Source organism: Mustela nigripes, chromosome 4 (genome assembly GCF_022355385.1).
Source record: "Mustela nigripes isolate SB6536 chromosome 4, MUSNIG.SB6536, whole genome shotgun sequence".
NCBI classification, from domain to species: domain Eukaryota; kingdom Metazoa; phylum Chordata; class Mammalia; order Carnivora; family Mustelidae; genus Mustela; species Mustela nigripes.
In genome coordinates this window covers 6806885-6828740 of record NC_081560.1, presented here as the reverse complement: position 1 = coordinate 6828740, position 21856 = coordinate 6806885, and the positions used below count along the sequence as shown (strand labels likewise).

The following is a 21856-nucleotide window of genomic DNA, read 5'->3' as shown; positions in this document are numbered from 1 at the left end:
GCCCAGTGGCAGCAGGAGGGCTAGGCCTTGCACCCCTGTGTGTGACACTCTGACGGTGCTTCCTGCAGAGCTCCTGTGGGGTGGGGGCAGGGGCTTGGTCACAGCTCACTCCTCTGCCTGACCCTGCTTCCCTTGTCACACGGACGCTTCGTTCCTAAGAAGCATCTCCCCCCAAACTCTGTCCCCCCTTCCCCCCCTCCTCCCCCGCGGGGGCCCCCCCCCCCGCCCCGTCCCCCAGATTCCAGCAGGTCGGCTCCTGCTGTCAGCACGTCAGCACGTGGTCTGACCTCTAAGATGCTTTCCTGATGTGCTTGCCTGTATTGTTTCCCGTTAGACTTAGCTTTGGACTTCTTTGCCGTAATATTAGTAGTAGATGTCTAAGTACACAGGTGTGAGGCTCCCTAGGGGATACTGAAAATACCAGGTAAGGATACCCTCTTTAAACTTCTGGATTGAATACAGGCACCTGGGTGGCTTATGTGGTTAAGCATCGGACCCTTGATTTACACCGAGGTCCTGATCTCAGGGTTGTGGGATGGAGCCCCGTGTCTGCGCTCCACGCTGGATGTGGGGCCCGCGTAAGATTCTCTCTCTCCCCCTCCCTCTGCTTCTCCCCTGCCCCACCCTCCCCTGTGCGTGTGTGCGAGTTTGCTCCCTCTCTTTCTCTCTCTCAAATAAATAAATTTCTGAGTTAAATAATTGAGGATGTAGATTTTTGAGAACCTCAGATCAGCTGTGTATGAATTACTCGGTGGGGACCATTCTGCGTATAAACTGAGGGGTGCTGTGGCACAAAGCAGCATGTGTAGGACTAGACATGAAGCATGTATAATGCAGTAAACTTGACATTTTAACATGAGCTTGTAGGGTACCAGCAGGTCTTGGTGTAGAGTAAGAAGTGCAGTAGAGGACGGAAGCACTTGTAAAGCGCACTCTTAGACCCTGGTGCTGAGCTAGGGGAGTGGAGGTGTTCTAGAGAAAAGTCACACTGACCATTCTATCTGGTGTGTTTTAACTTTGCCAGAGAATAAGTGGTGTGTCTTGACTTTCGGCTGTTCTGTGGTTTTCTTAGTTTAAAAAAGGTCAGGCATTTATTTTTTTGAAGTTGGCTTTCTTAAATTTTAAAATAATTCAAAATTTCATAATGATACAGCTAGGACTGACTTGTTAGCTCTTTCAAACTTTTGGCTTTTTTAAATTAGAGCTGTTTGGATTCCTAAGATTAATAAATAGAAAATTGGTGAATCTGGGTTTTTCTGTTGCCTCTTTTGGTAGTTTCCCTGGGTTGTTGTTGTGTTTTTTTTTTTTTTTTTTTTTTTTTGGTTTTCTGGGCTTTTTGGCTTGCTTTTTTTAAACCTTTTTTAAGATTTTTTAAATTTTAATTCCAGACACTGACATTCGCTTCAGGTGTACAACTCCGTGGTTCCACGCTTCTGTACTTGACTCCGTGCTCGTCGTGGGAAGTGTGCTCTGGAAACCCCATCACCTATCTCTCCCATCTGCTGCCCCCCTGCCCTCTGGTTACCATCAGTTTCTTTTCTGTAGTTATGTCTGTTTCTTGGTTTCTTTCTCTTTTCTTTGCTTGTTTTGTTTCTTAAATTCCACTTACAAATGATACCGTATGGTATTTGTCTTTCTCTGACTGGCTTATTTTGCTTAGTGTCATATTCTCTAGCTCCATCCATGTTGTTGCAAATGGCAAGAGTTTTCTTTTTTGTGGCTGCGTAATAGTCTGTTTGTGTATCTATGCCACATCTACTTTATTCATCAGTTGATGGACTCTTAGGCTGCTTCCGTAATTTGGCTATTATAAGTAACGCTGCGGTAAACATAAGAGTGCTTGCATCCCTTTGAATTAGCATTTTTGTATATTTTGGTTAAATACTCAGTAGCTCAGTTACAGGATTACAGGGTAGTTCTATTTTTAACTTTCTGAGGAACATCCGTACTGTTATCAGTTTGCATTCCCAAGAACCGTGCACGAGGATCCTTTTTCACCCCATCCCCACCAACATCTGTTGTTTCTGTGGGGTTTTTTGTTTGTTTTTTATTTATTTGACAGACAGCACTAGTAGGCAGAGAGGCAGGCAGAAAGAGAAAGGGGGAAGCAGGTTCCCTGCGGAAGCAGAGATCCCCACGCGGGATTTGATCCCAGGACCCCGGGATTAGGACCCGAGCCAAAGGCAGCCCCTTAACCCACTAAGCTACCCAGGCACCCCTCTGTATTTTTGATTTGCCATTCTGATAGGTCTGAAATGAAATATTGTAGTTTTGATGTGTATTTCTATGATGACGAATGATGTTGAGTATCTTTTAATATGTCTCTTCATCATCTGGATGTCTTCTTTGGCAAAATGTTTCTTCATGTCTTCTGCCCATTTTTTAGTTGGATTATTGGTGGTGGTGGTGGTGGTGAGTTGTATCAGTTTTTCATCTGTTTTGGATACTAACCCTTTATTGGATGTGCCGTTTGCCAATAATCTTCCATTCTGTAGGTTGTCCTTAAGTTTTGTTGATTGTTTTCTTTGCATGTTGAAGCAGCTTTTTATGTTCTGGTAGTTTTTGGTTTGGGTTGGGTTGGGTTTTTTTGCTTTTACTTCCCTTGCCTCAGGAGACCTATCGAGAAGAATATTGCTACAGCTGATATCAGAGAAATGACTGCATGTACTCCCTTCAAGGGCTTTTATGCTTTCAGGACTCACATTTAGGTCTTTAGTCTACTTTGAGTTTATTTTTGTGTATGGTGTAAGAAAGTGGTCCAGTTTCCTTCTTTTTCAGGTAGCTGTCATGTTTTTCCAACACTATTTGTTGAAGAACAAATTAAACAAATGTTTAATTCTGGGTTTTCCATTCTAGGCCACTGATCTCTCTGTTTTTGTGCCAGTACCATACTGTTTTGATTACTTTGTATAATTTTGTAATATAACTTGAAGTCTGGAATTTTGATACCTCCAGTTTTTTCTTTTTCATGTCAATTTTGGCTGCTTGGGGTCTTTTGTGGCCCCATACAAATTTAAGGATTGTTTGTTCTAGTTCTGTGAAAATTGCATTGGCATTTTGATAGGGATTGCATTAAACTGTAGTTTGCTTAGGTAGTTATAGATATTTTAACAATATTTGTTCTTCCAGTCCATGAGCATAGGATGTCTTTCCATTTGTGTTGTCTTCAGTTTCTTTCATCAGGGTTTTATGGTATGAGAGTTCCAGTCTTTCACCTCTTTGGCTAAGTTTATTCCTAGGCATCTTTATTATTTTTGGTGCAGTTGTAAATGGGCCTATTTCTCGTTCTGCTGCTTCATTATTAGTGTATAGACATGCAGCAGATTTCTTTATATTGGTTCGCTAAATTTACTGCATCCATTTTTCAGTTCTAGTAGTTTTCTCATAGAGCTTTTAGGGTTTTCTACATATAGTTATCTTGCCAATTGCAAATACGGAGAGTTTTACTTCTATCTTGCCAGCTTGGATGCGTTTTATTTCTTTTTCTTGTCTGATGGTGACTTGGACTTCCAAACTATGTTGAATAAAAGTGGTGAGAGTGGACATCCTTGCCTTGTTACTGACCATAGGGGAAAGACTCTCAGTATTTCCCCATTGAAGGATGATGATGCCAGCTGTGGGTTTTCCATAGATGGTCTCTATTATGTTGAAATTTTCTCCATATTACTTTGTTAAGGATTTTTATCATGAGTGGATGTTGTACTTTGTGAAATGCTTTCTCTGTATCTACGGAAATGATAACACAGTTTTTATCTTTTCTCCTTGATATGATGTATCACATTGATTGATTTGTGAATACTGAATTTTAGTATATGTGCTGCCGAAGCGAGCACGATTTGTGAATACTGAAATTTGTTGCCCTATTTCTTGGCATCTTACAAATGAAAGAATCTAAAATTCAGACTAGAGTACTGGAGAACATGGTCTTTTGAGACTCCAGAGGTCTGCTTGGGGTCCTGCCCCCTTTGGGCTTTGTAAACTCGGTTAGGTGTGATTGCTTCTCTGAATGAGGTTTTTTAAATCTGTAAAAGGAAGGGCCAGAAGTATGTTTAAGGTTAACCTCTAATCCTGTTGTAATTGGCTCTTAGGAGCAAATATTTTTGGTACACAAATGTGTGGTACATAAGTTTTCTAGTTCACAAGTCTGTCACGTACCAGAAGTTAATGGGTCAGCCTTTCAGGAAGGTGATTTACCCCAAAGCAGCAGTGAGTGCTGTGCCCGATTTGATTTGTTACTAATAGTACACAAGAGGGCGCCCATGATGGTACCTGGCACATAGTAGTTTCCTACCAAATATTTGTTAAATAAAATATTAATGATGACTGAATTTCTAGAACTCTTTTAACATTGTGTTTAAACAGACTTACAATATGTGTACATTTGTAATGACCGGAATAACACACAGCGTTACTAAATGAGAAAGCAAGAAATAAATTTTAGCCTAAAATCTAGTGTTTGAAGGAAAAAGTTTAGAAGAAACAAGATAGAATTTAAAGGAGATTCTGAAGGGGACTTGGGGGCAAGTTCAGATGCTTTATAATAGTGATATTTCCTTATTTTAAAATTCTTTAAAAACATCCAGCTTTTTAATTCCTTGGTTTTATTATTTCATGTATTCCTACAAAACACTGACCTATGTGCCAGGTTCTGAACTGGCTTCTCAGGGTCCTGTGGGAGCCAAGGAGATGGTCTCTGTGCCATGGACCCTTCTCTCTAGAGAAGGGAGAGACCCTGGCAGGGAATTAACGAGGAATAAGGGTGAAGAAGGGCAAGTCCCGTGAAGCAGGGGAACCTTGTCTGGGACTTCCTGGAAGCCTGGCCTGCCTGGGCGCGGGTGGAGAGCGAGCACAAGCGGCAGCAGGTGCAGGGGCCCCCGGGACTGGGGAGCCGAGTGGGGAGCACAGCCAGGGACGAGGGAGGAGCCTGCCTGCCTGTGCCCGAGGGGACCAAGGGGAGTTTGTAAGAGGCACACGAAGAGCGAACGGCTTGTGCAGCCGTGGCCGGCGGGGCTCCGGGCCAGGCTCCGGGCGGGACTGGCTCCCTGGCCGGGGCTGTGATCCTTGCTCAGGTGCGCGAGGGGCTGTGGCTTTTGTGCCCGCCGTGTTGGTGTGGGGCCATGGTGTGGAAATGATGTCTCCTGTAAACAACCCAGTAAATCTTTGCACGTTTTCCCAAAGAGAAGAGAAGATCTGGGAGTGCCTTGTTCAGGATTTCCCTGCCTCAGACTCCAGCTTGACTCCCTGTTATTCTCGGGGTGACGCCGAATCAGATTTATAGTTTTAGACTCCGCTGCTGTGTGAAGCCTTGAAGGGGGGAGTCAAAGGGAGGGGCGCTCTGGGAGCCCGTGTAGACTGCTCAGACGGCAGCCTGGTGTGTGATGACGACGATGATGTCCTCGTCGGGGTCCCGGGGGAGAGGAAATAGAGGTGCTGAGTGAGTGGATGTGACACGACCCCAGAGGTTAAAATCAGTAGCGGAGAATGTAGAAGAATAGGGGGAGGCATCAGCATTATTCCTGCGTTTCTGACCCATGGTACATGGAGATGCCACGCACAGGGATGGGCAACAGCGGGGAACAGTGGAGCTGGGCACGGTCCCTGATTTCAGCCCTGGACCTGCCGGGTGCGCGGCATCCAGGAGGGGATGTGAACTGGGCACGCGGGCTAGAGCTGGGCCTGGGCTTCTGACAGGCCGTGTGGGCTGGAGACGCACTCAGGGAGTCGCTGGCACGGGGAGGTTTGAAGAAAGAAGGTTGATGTTGGCTCCGTGGTAACCCGTTCACTTGAAGTCACTCTTATGCCCAGTGGACGTAATAGGGTGAGGAAAGGGTAAAAATGGGAGGAATGGAACATTTTTCTCGGTTGCTACTAGAATTAGAAGAAAAAGGAGTAAAAGAGCATCAGGATGGGTATGAGATAGAATTAACTTTGTGAGTCTGGGGAATTTAAGTGATAATTTCCCCTTAGGGGAAAATTAAGTGCAAGGAAGGAGTGCAGGTTTCAGTAGGTAAGAATGGCAGGTGGCGGCCCGAGCCCAAGCTCACTGTCAGGTGGGGGTGCTGGCCTCATCCCCCCAGGGTAGATAGAAGGAAAGGCAGATCACACTTGTATTTAGGGAACATTTGCAAAGCAGTTGCTGAGTTGTTGGTTTCCTCTTTACTCGAGGGAGTTCCTGTGTTAGCGATCTTTGTATTCTGCACTTAAACATACTTCTCCGAATGGGTCGTGTAAAATACTTGCAGGATCTAGAGTGGGATTGTGGCTTCATAAAATATTAGGTCCCAAAGCTTAGATTATAAATATTAGAGATGATTTAGCTTTCAGTAGTTCCGACTTGATCCGCAGGCATGAGCTACGGATGTGCCTTAGCCTGCCATGAGCTGAAATGTGCCTTAGCCTGCCAAGAGGTCGGTGGTACCCCGTAGGATGCGGGACGCCCCGAGTTACTTGCTGAGCTCGAACCTGAATCGGCAGGCTCTGACCATCCATCCTTATTGTCCCGGACTCTGTTCACCTCCCAACGTCTGTTTTATGGAGCCATTAAAATAACTCATTGTTCCTTAATTTTACAGTAGGAGTACTTATTTAACAACCTCCACATCTCGCCGTGATAGACACAGTCCGTGAGATGTGACTGTAGTATTGCGTATCGAGGAGTACTGAGTTAACATGATGCTGGATACCTGAGGGCCTTGACCTGTGGACCGAGATCCTGAGGCATTAGAAGTTACATTTTAGGGGCGCCTGGGTAGCTCAGTGGGTTGAAGCCTCTGACTTCGGCTCAGGTCATGATCTCAGGGTCCTGGGATCAAGCCCCTCATCTGGCTCTGCTTAGCAGGGAGCCTGTTTTCCCCTCTCTCTCTTCCTGCTTCTCTGCCTACTTGTGATTTCTCTCTCTCTCTCTCTCTGTCAAATAAATAAAATAATAAAAAAAAAAAGAAGTTATATTTTGTAGTAGCCTTATACCCTTGTAATAGCCAGTGTTAGTTGTTCAGCGTTTACTCTGTGTTAAATATGGCATGTGCGTTGTCTTATTTCAACTCCACAGTAACTGTCTGAGGAAAATGATGGGCGCCCCCTTTTGTAGATTGAGAAATTGGAGTTTAGAGAAGTGAGAAGTGAAGTGCCTTACCCAGGACCTCCTACCCGGCAGGTGTGGAGCTGAGCGGCCAACCTCGGTCTCTGAATTTAAGAAACATCTTAAATTTTGATAAGTCTTGCCAGATTCCCTTCTGAAAGGAGAGTGACCATTTCCCTGCACCTCAGCCTCACCAACATCACATTATTGCAAAGTGCAAAACTCTGATTCTGGGAGTTCCCTTTGCCTTTCTAATTATAATGTGGGGCAAGTCCTATAGTTTAAGTTTTGATACCTTCCGAAGGCAAAGAAATGCACCAGTGTTAGTAGTGCATATGCAGACTTCCACCCAGCTTCTCTCTCTCTCTCTCTTTTTTTTTTTTTTTTTAACATACAATGTATTATTTGCTTCAGGGGTGAAAAATCAGCCTTACACAATGCACAACACTCACTATATAGCACATACCCTCCCCAATGTCCATCAGCCCGCCGCCCTATGCCTCCCTCCCCAGCCCCCAGCAACCCTCAGTTTGTTTCCCGAGATTAAGAGTCTCTTGTGGCTTGTCTCCCTCCCTGATCGCGCACTTTTCTTGTGAGTTCGTATGATTCCGAACTAAATCCCTAAGTAAGTATATCTGTACATAAAAGCATATGAGTTTGTTTCCGCAGAGGAAGAGCACTATTGTCTAAACGAGCGTGGGCCCCACTAATGCCTATGGACTGAATGTCTCTGTCTGTGGCAGGCACCTTACTACCCGCCCCAGGTGTCAAGAAAATACTCATTAATTTGCTTTATTTCTTCTTCAGGTTTGCTTGCAATGAGATTTCATTTTCTACAGTCAAAGGACATCCTTTCTGAGCTGCTGTGAATCGACCTGGAATGATACTGTATATTTTCATCTGATGGAGAATTAGCTGTACCTTGCACAAGGATTGCTACACTGGACAACTTCAGAATATTGCTCACGATGTCCTCAAACAGGAGTCAGAATCCCCATGGACTGAAGCAGATTGGCCTTGACCAGATATGGGACGACCTCAGAGCTGGAATCCAGCAAGTATATACCAGACAGAGTATGGCGAAGTCCAGATACATGGAACTCTACACGTATCCTACTGCCTGAGCTGAAATTAATTTGCTTAGAATTTTGGTTATTTACTAGTATGATCTGCGAATTGTTAGAGGTTTTAGGTCATGTTTTCTCTTTTCAGTTCACCCTGTGTTGTAATCAGAGTTCTTTTTTTTTAGCTTTAAAACTTAATTCACTCTTTTTAAGTTTTGTGACCAGCGGTGAACCCCGCTGAGGGTTAGTCTACAGTGGTGCTGTTCAGTGTGGCCGTCACTCGCTACCTGTGACTGTTTACATTTAAGGTCACTAAAATGAACAGTTCCCAAGTCATGGTCCCTGTATTTCAAGTGCTCGGTGGCAAACAGCCTCTGTCATTGCAGAAAGTTCTGGTTAAAGGACCGTGCTGGTTAAAGCAAGGGAGGATTGGTTCCTGTATCGTCTGTGGCTGAGCGGAGTCGTTGGATCAGAAAAAGCCAGAAATACCTGCTGTCCAGCCCTTTATGGGAGCAGTTGGCTGACCTTCCTCTGAAGGATTACCACATAGAGCAAAACGTTTTACAGTTAGAACCTTGTTTTACAAATATGGCATTCAAGTATTTCGCTCACTTGTTATGTGGTTCGTGGTGTGTGCAGGGGGCTGTCTGAATGCCACAAAGGTCGTGAGGGTGTAAACATTGTAGCTCCTGCTCTCTGTTATGTGCTAGGTGGGCAAGAAATTGAAACTTCAGCTGCCTTCACTAGAGAGCAGATTGCTAGTGATTGCTGGTTCTAGTAGTGTATAAAGTTGCTAGTTCAATGGAGATTTAAGTGTAAACTTCTAGTACGTATCGGTAATTGTCAGACTTGGTTTTGTGATATTCCAGGGTACCCTCCACTTTGTTGATCGTTTAGAATCTTTGCCCCCAAATTAGCATTACTTTAAATAGACATGAAGCTACATGTCTAGTTCAAAATTAACCTAAAGGTTATTAGAGTACACGTTCATGTGTGCACATACATTTTCATTGTTTAAAAACAACAACTTAATCGAGATAGGCCTCACATACTTACCTTTTTTGCAGGGACGGCACCCCTGGGTGGGCGTGAGAAAATTCACCCCCCTTTAAAGTGATTTTTAGTGTATTCCTAAAACTATGCGTTGACATTATCTAATTGTGGAACATTTCCATCACCTCCAAAAGAAGACACGACCCGTTAGCAGTCCCTTTCCATTCTCCCTCCCCTCGGTCCTGGCAGCCACTGATCTACTTTCTGTCTCAATGCATTTGCCTATTCTGGACATTTTAGATACATGGAATCACATAATACATAACCTTTGAGAGTGGCTTTCTTCACTCACCATGGGGTTTTGTCTTTATCCTTGTGGTATCATGTGTCAGCACGTCATTCATTTGTATGGCTAAATCGTCTGGATAGATGCTTTTTAAAAAATCTTATTTATTTATTTATTTATTTGACAGAGAGAGAGAGAGAGTGTGAGTGTGTGAGTGTGTGTGTGTGTGTGTGTGTGTGTGTGTGTATACAAGCAGGGGGAGCACCAGAGGGCAAAGGAGAAGCAGACTCTGCACTGAGCAGGGAGCCCGATGTGGGGCCTGATCCCAGGACCCTGAGACCATGACCTGAGCTAAAGGCAGACGCCTGCCTGACTGAGCCACTCAGGGGCCCTAGATGCTGCGTTGTGTTTATTTGTTCATCAGTGACGGGACATCTGGGTTGCTCCCACCCTTTGGCTGTTGATGAACAGAGCTTATATGAATATCGTAGGTTCTGGATGGACGGATGCTTTCAGTTATCTTCGGTAGGTGGCTCGGAGTGCGATTGCTAGGTCATCGGACACAGAAAACCTTCAAGGATAGAATCTTTGACCAATGAGAGGACTTTACTCCGCTCAAGAGGGTTGTGATTTGCTTAGGTATACAACCTTCATTTTTTAAAAATTTTGTATGTAATGCCGCCAAAAATGGTGATTCCAGTGGTGAGACAGGGCCCTTGGCTGGGTTTCCGGTGTGCAAAACAACCAGGGGAGCCCTGGTGTGGAGACGGCGGGCATTTAATTGCTGATCTGCCTCTGGGGGATTTCTTAATATGTCGTTTTTGGCTAAATCAGAGGGGCCTGTGTCCAGTACAGTGTTAGGCTCTTAGAACACTGAGAACACAGAGACTTTGCCTTCAGCAGTTGCTGAACTCTTACATTCTACAAATCATTACAGTATGTAGGTTTTGCAGTTTTAAATTTTTTTTAGGAACGCTGCTCTTGAATTGAATTTTCTTTTCCTTCTGGTGTTGTCTGAAACAACCGCTTCGTGTGTTTACTAAGAATGGAGTGTCTGGCCTGAGTCTAAAATATTTACTTCGATTCTGTAGCTGTTTATGAATACCCGCTACAGTTTGAATCTCGTGGGTCAGGCACTGTGCTAACAGCCATCTTCACCTTCTTCAAGGGTCCCGTTGCCCCCGAGGGCTGGTGTGGGTAACCCTCTGCTGGTGTCAGAAACCGGTTCTCCAGAGGCTTCTGTGACTTGCCCCTTAGAGCAGCCGCAGCGGGAGGCCTGACTTAGACTGCTCCGCGGCTCAGTAGTCCGACCCCGAGCCTGCCTGGGCCCGCCGACTGCCCTCATGTGTTGTATCTGGAAGGAGTCCTGTTTCCCAAAGTGTTTCCTGTACTTTCCTCATGAGGTTCCGCAGAAGAGGGTTTTGGACTTACCGTGTTGACCTGTGGGAGACCGAGCAGCAGTAGAACGTCTGCTTGTGTTTCGTATTACAAATCACAGAGTCCCCTGCCCCACTGCCTGCATTTTCCGTGTCCGTGTCCGTGTCGTACGTTCCCTCCAGAGCCCGTCTCCGCTTCTGTCTCCGCTTCTCCAAGACGGCGCTTGTCTGAAACCCCAGTGCAGGCTCGAGCCCTGCCTCAGTTTGCCTGATGCAGCAGATATTCAAGTTTTCTCTCCGGGTGTTTATTCCATCTCCCATGTAACCACTCACTGAATTGCCTCTTAAAGTCCTGTCCCACGGGCTCGTGCACAGCAACATCTGACACTTGGGACTGTCCGGTTCTGGTTCAGGTGAGCTGGAGGTTTGGGTCCCTAGAAGGAGGAGCAGACTGTGTGCCTCACTGCTCACTCTTCAGGGTCAGACAGGCCTTGTCAGCCGTCCCTGGAGGAGAAGGGTTAGAACCAGGGGAGCGGGAAGAGCCAGGTGAGACAAGGGGGGTCCTTCTCCTTCCTGACTCTGGCTGGTAGCTAACAGCTGGATTTTTACCCTGTGTTTACCCTGCGGAAACATGTGACGTGCCTTCTAGAATGAGTAACCTGCTCCTGAGTGCGAAGCAAATAGTCGTAGAGCCATATTATACGGTATAATCATTTTTCTTGACTTTTTACCTCAGAATGACAAAGGAAAGAGAAGGGTATTTTGGGAAAGGAAGAAAGTCCCAGAGCGTCCGCGGGCAGAAGGATCTCATTCCGTCCCCTTCTTTTCCAGCCTCTCTCCAGGCCTTCGTTTTCCTTCTAGAGCTTTAGCCTCAAGCCCTTGCCCCTCCCTGTCCGTCCGCCTGTTTGGTGCCTCCTTCTCTTCAGTTCTGTCTGCGAGGTCTTACCTACTGTGCACTTGACCGTTGCACAACATTGGAGTTAGGAGCATGGACCTTCCATGCAGTCAGAACTGCCTGGAACGTGACTCCCCCAAAAACCTAATAGCCTTCCGTTGACCGGAGGCCTGACTGATGACTTCAACAGTCGATTGACCCGTATGTATGGGTCTGTGTGTTGTTTACTATGCTCACAATACAGTAGGAGAAAGAAATGTCACCAGGAGAATCCTAAGGAAGAGCATGCACTCACAGTACTGCGCAGTATTGATCAAACATCCACGTTTGAGCTGAATCCACCCCCCGTAGTTGAGACCTCTGTTCAAGCAGGGGTCAGTGTCTTTATAATTCAGTGACTTGGGGGGGCAGTAAATATAGGAGTGCATTCTGTGCGGTGGGCCTGTAACAGTCAGGGGGTAAATAATAGTAGGTATTCTTTCTTTTGACCTTGACGTAGGTAATGTAATTTCTTAGTGCTTGGGGAATGCAGGGTGACGTGCGGGTCCTTGTGTGCACCGACGCGATCGGGTCTGCCCGCCCGGCCGGCTGCTTGAAGTGTCTGTGTTTGCCAGGCCCCACGTCTTCCTGCCTCTCATTTCTAGGTCAAAATCCTTTTTTGTTTTGGTCAATATACACTCAAATCATGATTTTTGCCTTGGATGAAAGAAACCTGTGCGTTGATGTCTTTTTTTTTTTTCCTTATGCCTGTAAGTTCTCATCAATGTTGAAGTTTCTGGTTTCTTAAACCCTGTCGTGCTGTGGGCTGAAATAGTTTATTCTGTTTTTTTGAAAGACTTCTCTTTCCCCAACCAGTACGCTGGGAATCAGTCCTGTTTTCTGAGTCTCGGCTGCGTCCACGTGCTCAGGATTCATGCTTAATCTCCCTCCCGATGTTCCGTGACACAGTTCACGATCCCCGGAGTTGGGGGCACTTTGTCACCCGGAGTGAATCGGAGCCCCGGGCAGCCTGCAGCACATGCTCTGCGGGGAGGACATGCCCGGACACGCTGGTCCCGCTGGTCCTGCTGCTCCATCCCTGCCAGCTGTGCCGGCGGGTCCTGGCTGCTGCTGTCGCTCTTCTCAGCGCCACACACTTAGCCGCTTGCTGGCTGTCCCCTGGGAGCTGTGGGCACTTGGCGGGTGTGCCAGGTGGTGGCCTTTCCACTCCCTTGGCCTGCCTGTAGCAAATGTGTCTATTATAGAAACTCAAAAATTTCACGGAAAAGCAGATTAAGCCAAAAAAATAGCAAATTCTTTTCATAGTACATCCATGATGATCCGATGGAAATATCTAGTCTAACGAATGTATTTGGACATTTTCCTTTTTTTTTTTGGTTTTGTTTTGTTCTGTTTTTAAGATTTTATTGATTGATTTATTTGAGAGAGGGGGGAGCACAAGTGGTGGGGGCGGGGCAGAGGAAGAGGGAGAAGCTGACTCCCCGCTGAGCAGGGACCCCCCCCCCCCCAACATAGGGCTTGATCCCAAGACCCTGAGATGGTGACCTGAGCCACCCAGGTGCCCTGGACATTTTCATCTTGTACTTTTTTGTTGTTAGTAGTCTTAACGTTGAGGTGTTTTGCTCAAGTTAATAAACATGGTTAACATCAAATAAATGTAAACATAAAGGTATAATTTTTCTAAATGTAAGCTATTGTTCTCATATATATTTATCCATGCTTTGAAAGTAAAGCCATAAAGGACACAACTGATTCATAGAAGAAATGCAAATGAGAAAATATTCCATCTCATAATTGAAGAATTAGAGGTGCCTGGGTGGCTCAGTCAGTGAAGCATCTGCCTTAGGTTCAGGTCATGATCCTGGGGTCCCGGGATCGAGCCCTTTGTTGTGCTCCCTGCTGAGCAGGGAGCCCGCCTCTTCTCCTTCCCCTCCCCCTGCTTATGCTTTCTTTCTCTCTCTCTCACATAAATAAAATCTTTTTAAAAATTGTTTTTTAATACCAGAACTGGACAGTTTTAAAAAGAAATGATTATAGCCAGTGTTGGCCAAGAGTGGAGGGAGGTGGAGTTCCTGGAGTGAGATGGAGATGTTAGTTTACTGGGGTCCTTCTGGAGGACAGTTCAGAAATACAAAGACCCAAATGTACTTTGGCCCAATGTTTTGTTTTAATCTTTAACTCCATTCTAAGGAAATAGTGATATTCAAATTGTATGTGCAAGGCTGTTAGAAACATTCTAATAATAGGAAACAGTGGAAAAGAGCCTCAGTATTCATCACTAAGGATGAAAAGTGGTATTTGAAGGTTACAAGCAGCCAATAAAAATACACTGAGGAGTATTCATTGACATGTCATAATGTCTGTACCAAGGAGAAGCAGGATACAAAGTGGTATGTGCCCTGGGCGCCCTCAGCACACGCTCTCTGCTTCTGAGAAACAACAGGGCATCGTATTGGAAGTAGCCTTCCATAGGTACTGGCCTTATAGATGGTACTTTTTCTAAGGATTTATTTATGTATTGAGAGTGCACACAAGGGGCGGGGAGGAAGTGGGAGAGCATTTCAAGCAGACTCCATGTTGAGCAAGAAGCCAACACCAGATCCCATGACCTGAGCCAAAACCAGGAGTTGCGTGCTTAACTGACTGAGCCACCCAGGTGTCCTGATATATATTTTTTATAGATGATAAGTTTCTAAATGCTCTTCTGTGCATTTTAGATTTTCAGTGTAGAATATACATACTAAAATATAGTTTATTTAATTTGTTTTCATGATGAAATTTAAGTCCTAGTTATACTTGCTTGTAAAATTCTACCTTTCACTGCTGACTTTATACTATTAAAATAGTTTTCAGAATTGACAGATTGTATTTATCTTTGAGAGAGCGCCCACAGAATTATACTGCATTTAGTTGCCTCTGGAAGCAATTTTTGTTTTTTATTAGTATAAACCTGATATGGTCAAGTTTTTCCCTTCTAAATTTGAAGATTTATTGATTATTTTGAGAGAGCGAGCACGCACACAAGCAGGGGGAGAGGAGACACTCTTCAAGCAGACTCCCTGCTGAGCGTGGACCGGACTCAGAATGAGCCAGAATCAGGGGTCTGACACTCAACCGACGGAGCCACTCGGGCGCCTGTCCTTCTACGTTTGACTCATAGCACACCTACTTAGAACACTTTGAGCATTTTCCAACCTATTTATGTTAATTGCAATCACTTGCAGGCAGATATTGCTTTTGAAATATGCTGTGGGTGTGGATCTGTTTTACATGGGCCACCCTTTTCAGAGCCCTACCCAACAGTAGCCTCCTGAGAACCCGGTTCTCTCAGGACTTACAGACCAGCAGGACCAAGTGGCAGGTGGTCTTGGGGCCCTGGCGTATGGTACATGTGTTGACGTGTGAAGATAGACAGTATTTTTAAGGCAACTTTCAGCGTAGTCTTTCCAAATGATTTTAATACAAGTTAACTACTTAAAATTACACTGTAAGTTCCAGTTTGTAAGAAGCGTTGGTGGAAAATAGTTCTGTTTAGTTTGCTTCTCAAATTGAGTTGATTTTTCTTTTAGAAGATGAAAATGGTTTGAGTTTGGTGGTAACTGAACGTCGTGGAGAGATTCCCCAGATGTGTGTAAGTGAAAGGCAGGGTGCTGGGGGTGAAAGGCACTGGAGCCCCTCCCAGTTGCCCCAGATGCCGACAGTCCAACTGCTGGATGTGTGCAGGCCCCTCCTGCAGCGGGAGACGAGCCATCCTGACAGTCCCGGCGGCAGGGAAGGGCTCTGGAAACTTCAGGAAAGCGTGCACATGCGGGGCTTTGCAAAGTCAGATCCCACCGCGTCGGATGTGACCCCTTTCAGCGACTTGTCCCTACCCGTCATGCAGAAGGATGCTTTGGCGGGTGGTTGGGGAGGTCTGGGGGACGGAAGAGTTGTACGGCCTGTGTTGAGGGCAGAACCAGGCTTGGCTCTTTAACACAAAGTGCCACACCACCTGCCGCTGCCGAGGGGCCCCGTGTCTGCTCGGGTCCTCGTCTACTTTCCGCCTGTGGCTGTGTTGCCAGAGAAACTCCAGAGAACTTTTTGAGAAGACTCTCAAACGCCTTAAAAGTCAAATACGTGGGTTTGTTGGACTCTGGCTTCCTTAGTATAAAACAACTAACCCATTGACTCCTGAATGGAGCTTCTGTTTTGCTGTCTTTTAGATTTTTAGTTTATTTTTACCTCTTGATGGTTTCCTCTTAATTCCTATATTTAATTTATCCTCATAGTCTATTTTAGTTGGTTTTGGTTTAAAAATAATTTTAGATGTGACCCATTTTCTTCCAAATGTTAGTCATATTTATTTTGTTTTTCTACTCTTCATCTAAAGTCAGTGCTACATTAACACGGAGTTGTGCATGTGTTGGAACGGCGGGTGGCAGGTGTGGTCTCTGGGAGCAGAGTGACACGAGGAGCCCCATTTCATGCTGTGAAGAAGCATCTGGAAGCCTGAGGGCTGTGGTTTCCCCACGGCAGAAAAAAACCCACAGCCGGTCATTGAGGAGTGCATCCATTTCGGAGTCCTTCTTTCGACAGGATTAGTCTCCCTTCCAGATGCTGCACTCGAAATACTCTGATAATGTCTGTCCTCACGTCGGACTCAAGGGTGACTCAAGGAAGGACTAGTTCCCCTGGTTAGAGGACTTTTCTCCAATAGCTTCTGAGACACATGAAGAATCTGCTTTTTCCTTTTCTGATAACATTTCCTCACATACTACGGTTGACTCAAAGCTAAGATAAAAAATCGCAGACTGAAGATGGTGTTGTCAGAGCTACATACAGTCTGTCCCGGTGGCTGGGCCATGGTTCTTGTCTTTCTGCTGACTCAGCCTTGATGCAAAGCTCTGTCCGTGCCATTGTTTTGGTAAGAGGTGGTTTGCTGTTCCCTCGGAAGTATACACCTAGGGGCGCCCGGATGGCTCAGTCAGTTAAGCATCCAACTCTTGGCTTCGGCTCAGGTCATGATCACGGGGTCATGAGATGGAGCCCCCGCGTCAGGCTCTACTCAGCAGGGAGTCTGCCGGGGGATTGTCTCTCCCTCTCCCTCATCCCTCCCTTCCCTTCCCTCGCTTTAAAAAAAAAAAAAAATAAAGTACACCTCTTACTACTGTCTTCCATATCAGCTTTGTTTTCGGTTTCCTCTTTACGAAAACAGCAAGCAGGGGCTCCCTGGGCCAGCAGTTTTCATGAGGAATAGCCTGGCTTTAGACTGAACTCTTCCGTAATTGGACACCGCCACTTGCTGTGGGGATCACGTCTACCTGTAGGAAAAAGTACATGAACCCAAGAGAAAGTCTGTTGGGGGGCTTTTTAAAATGGAATTTTTGTTTTTCAGATCAGTAGTCCTTTTTGTAAAATTTAGAAGTCCAAAGAAGCACATGGTGAAAAGTACATCTCCTTTCCTTCCACCTTCGATTAGAGTCTGGGCACACCAGTGGTCCCTGTAGCTGCTTTCTTGGGCACATCTCTCTGTGTGTTACCTGCACACAGTCACGTGTGTAGTATATGTGCTGCCGAAGCGAGCACTCACGTGTGTACACACACATACAAACACACAGAAAATGGATGTTTATATTAACTTAAAAATCACCTTTAACAGAAACACATCCTCAAGTATAAGTAAACATGCATCTGTAGGTTTTTGGTTTTTGTTTTTGTTTTTTTTTTAAATGCAAATGGTTTCCTGATAATTGATCCATCCCTGTGAGAGAACAGAGATGGTCTCCTGACTCCATCCCATTTCAAGCTTATAGCTAACCACTCGTAGCTGTTCTTGTGTCATCCAGAGACAAGCATCTTTGTTAGAGACAATGGAAAAATTTATTGTTCTTTTCCTCAGCTGCTCTGATATTTGTACATCAGTCAGAATGAGGAGTCAGGCAAGCAGTTGGTTGTGTTACCTGAATGCTGTTAGAAATGCTGAAGGTAGTACAAAAGCAAAATTGCTTTTGGCAGATAGCCCTCCAGATAGGTAATATATTTTTTTTTCTGTAATTCATATGCAGGTTGCTTTGTTGAGGTAAATTTTAGGATTCTGGCTTAGATATTACAATTTTGTATCCTATTTTATTTTCCTGTTCTGTAGATATTCTAGCTTTTTTTTTTTTTTTTAATTTTTCTGTTAGGTTTCAGGAATTCTTATAATCAATTTCAGATGCCCAGTGAAGTGGAAGATGATGTGTTGGTGCACATGGGGTGTGAGTGATGGGATATTTTGATGGTCTCATTTTGTTAATTACAAAGTCTATGATGAGTTGTACAGACAGGTAATATTGCATGGGAGATAGGAGGGAGAGAGATTTCGACTCTGGCAAGGTTGGAGAGTTCTATGAACCAGTACAATTTAAGTGGACTTCAGAGGATGACCATAGATACAGAGAAAAGAAGGGACAAAGTTCTTGCCAATATTGGTTGGAGGGAGAAAGATGAATGAGAAAGCGGGAAGTAGCACTTGTAGAGGACATGGCATTGGCTTGCTTGAATTGTAGTATAAAAATAATTAGATGGGGTGCCTGGGTGGCTCAGTGAGTTGAGCAACTGCCTTTGGCTCAGGTCATGATCCTGGAGTCTGGGGATTGAACCCCGCACCAGGCTCCCTGCTCGGCAGGGAGTCTGCTTCTCCATCCCCCACTCGCCCTACTTGCGTTCCGTCTCTCGCTGTGTCTCTCTCTGTCAAGTGAATAAAATCTTAAAAAAAAAAAAAAATCTAGATGAATCGGTTATTTAACTGGCTTAGATAAAAGGATGATGCCACATTTTAGTGAGCCTTGAAAACCATGTGAGTTTGTAGTTTATTTTGTTATTCAAAGTGGAGGTTCATACAGATTGGGTAGATGATTTGAGAATCAGTGACATGATATTAACAAATTTTAGGAGGCTTGATCTGGAAACCATGTGGGATTAAAACAAGAAATCACAGGCAGCAAGAGACCAGCTGGGTCTTAATAGCAGTAATCCATGTGGGATATTGCATAAGTTCTGAACTGTGGTAGCAATAGAAATAGGAAACAAAAGGAGCCAATTTCTGGGCTTCTGCTTACAGACAAAAATTACGTTTTGCCTTTCCCATTCATGACCTCACTAAAACAATAGTTAAAGGATTTTAAGATCAATGAAGATGAAGGATGGAAGAGAATAAACACCGTAGGTGAGAACTGAACAGATTTTTTTTTTTGAGAGGGAAATAAAGGAAAGAGGACTTAAGGTGATGATCCTGGGTGTTGTGTATAAGTTAAGTACTAAATTCTACACTTGAAACTATTACACTGTATGTTAACTAACTGGAATTTAAATAAAAACATGAAAAAGGAAAAAAAAATTTTGGAAGTTGAAAGGCAGATGGAGGCAGCCTACGGATTCTGAGGATCTAGGAAGCCTTGGTTTAGAGGGCACGCAGAGGCAGCCATGGCAGGAAAGCCACTGTTGCTGCAGGACTGGAAGGGCTCAGGATCTGAAGCCTCTGGTGTGGCAGGAGGTCATGTGAGACGGGCCAGTGCTTGGGCGATGACGGAGAGATCCCAAATCTGTAAAATTAAAAGCACATCATCTCCCTCTACTCCCAAGGACAGACCACGTATTTAGAATACATGGAGTGGGACCATCTCAGAAGAAGACAGGAAGGAGCCTTAGAGGTTGGCCTAAGTAGGAACTAGCAACGCTGGCTACGACAGGAAGCATCTAGAGTGATGAGGCTCCAGTTCCATATCAAAATCCTAGTGGCAAAGCTGGAGACCAGGCAGCTCTCTGGAAGAATGAATGGCCCTGAAAAGCAGACCCATTTATTGGCCTGCGAGGAGGCAGCCGTGAAGTGGCCGGCTCTCACGCAGGCCGGTGCCGTTTCCAGTTGGGGTTTCCACACCTATCGGGATGAGTACAAAGGAGGAGTCGTTCTGTGAAAGAACAGGATCAACAAACGTGGAACAAAAGGGAACAGGAATAAGAAGAAAATGTTTAGAAGTCAGCCTTGTCAGATCGAAGAGGCTGCTGCTTACAGTAGTAAATTAAGAACAAGATGCCATGAAGAAAGAACCCAGAGTTCAGATGAGAACTCAGATTTTAAAAAGAAAAGTAATAGAGCTAAAAGAAGAGCAGAAATTAAAATAAAAGGACACGGAGCTTTGGAGACTGAGAACTACACAGGAGGCCTAATGTCTGACTGTTAGAAATTCTGGAGAAAAACAGGTGATATTTTTTTAAAAATTTGTAATATCTTTCTATAAAGAGAATATAAAATCATTTCTCAGAACTGACTGTGCTAAATCTCTAATGCCCAAGATAATGAGAAGAGCAGTACCGGGAACGAATTTAGGAAATCTCTATATACAGAGAATTAAGAGATAACCATGCCTGTGGACTGAATTTAAGGGAGCAGAATCAAGTTCCAGTAGAATTGTCCAGTTGCTCTAGAGCACCGCCCGTCTGTGTTGGAGCTGGAAGACCAGGGACCCATCGTGAATGTTGCCAGAATTAAGACCATGGGTACCGGGAATGAAGAAATCCAGCTTTAAATTACCCGGAGGTGCATATGGGACATACCCAAACCCCCAGGCCACCCGTCGCAGAAGCGCCGTTCCAGAAGAGCCCCATATTCCAGCGTCCTCTTCCTTTGTAGGCCATCGTTGAGTTGGAGGGGTTCTTTCTGTATTCAAGGGACCAGTGTCTTGTCACATAGGTTTTGCTAATGGTTCTCCCAGTCCAAGGCTTGCTATTCCTTTTCTAAATGGTGTGTCTTTTGTTTCTTTATTTTAAGGAAACCTAATTTAAATTTTTTTTTTTTTTTTTTTTTTTTTGGGACACTTACTGCTTTCTGCGACCTATAAGAAGCCTTCCCCTAGGTCACAAAGATAATGGGTTTTCCTCCTAAAGCCTCATGGTTTGGGCTTTTACATTTAGGTCTGTAATCCATCCTGAGTTAACTTTTGTATATTGTGTGAGATAGGCTTAAGGTTAATTTTTCTACCCCAAGGAGATCCATTTTTATTTCAGCCTCATTTGTTGAAAAGACTTGTCTCTAGTAGATTGCTTTAAGGCCTTTGTTAAAGTGTTAGTGTAAGTGTGGTTCTGTTTCTAAACTGGTGTTTCATTGATCTATATATATATCCATCTTAAAGGAATGCTATCTTACTACTTAGTTTGTGTTTTGTGAAATATTTTTGCATCTGTGTTCATGTGGCATATTGCTATCTTCATTTTTTTTTCTTGATTACTGTTGCATCATGAAAATTCTTAGAAGTCGGGTAGTATAAGTCTTTCAACTTTGTCTCCCCCTGCATCAATTATTGTAGGTCCTTTGCATTTCTCTATAAATCTTATATTTAGTTTGTTGGCTTCTTCTGGAAACTGCCCGGGTTAAGATTAGGATTGGATTGAATTTTTTAATAATGATTTTATTGAGATAATAACTCACGTGCCTTACAATTCATCCATTTAAGTGGTTTTTCAGGGGTTTTTAATATATTCGAGTGTGCTTAACTGTCACTACAGAAAGTTTTAGAACCATTTTCATTACCTCACAGACCCTATACCCTTTAGCTACCGTCCCCTCACTCTCTCCACCCCTAGTTTTCTGTCTCTAAATCTGTCGTAATAGATTTGTCTATTCTGAACATTTTGGATAAATGCAATCATATAATACTTGGTTTTATGGGCAGAATTGTATATCCTCCAAATTCACGTGTTAAAGCTCTAACCTCAGTTTTATGATATTTGAAGTTTGGGCCTTTGGGGGAGTAATGAGGTTAAATGAGATCCTAAGGTGGGCCCAGAGCCCTTAAGGTTGGTGTCCTCAGGAGGAAGAGACCCCAGAGAGTGCTGTCTCCAAGCAGAAACAGGAAAGGCCATGGAGACAGGAGACCGGGCAAGGGTGGCCATCTACGAGCCAGGAAGAGTGATCTCACCAGGAACCAATCCTGATGGTGCCTTGATCTTGGACTTCCAGCCTCCAGAACTGTAAGAAATTAAATTTCTGTTGTTTAAAACCCCAGGTCTGTGGTATTTGGTTATGACCGCCTCAGCAGACTAATTGCTGTCTTCTTTTTACCATAACGTTTTCCAGCTTCACCTGTGCCGTGGCATGTGTCAATATTTCATTCGTGTTTGTGGCCATACGGTACTACACCAAGTGCA

At 44.5% G+C, this 21856-nt stretch overlaps 1 protein-coding gene across 3 annotated transcripts in view; it reads left to right on the top strand.

The window, feature by feature from the left end:
- Positions 1-21856, top strand: part of CUL1 (cullin 1) — a 105007-nt gene that overhangs the window by 31413 nt on the left and 51738 nt on the right. For all 3 annotated transcript variants that reach the window (XM_059396201.1, XM_059396200.1, XM_059396199.1), the window contains exon 2: positions 7886-8186. In XM_059396201.1, the coding sequence (XP_059252184.1) occupies positions 8047-8186 (140 nt within the window). In that variant the 5' untranslated portion in view covers positions 7886-8046. The remainder of the gene's footprint in view (positions 1-7885; positions 8187-21856) is intronic.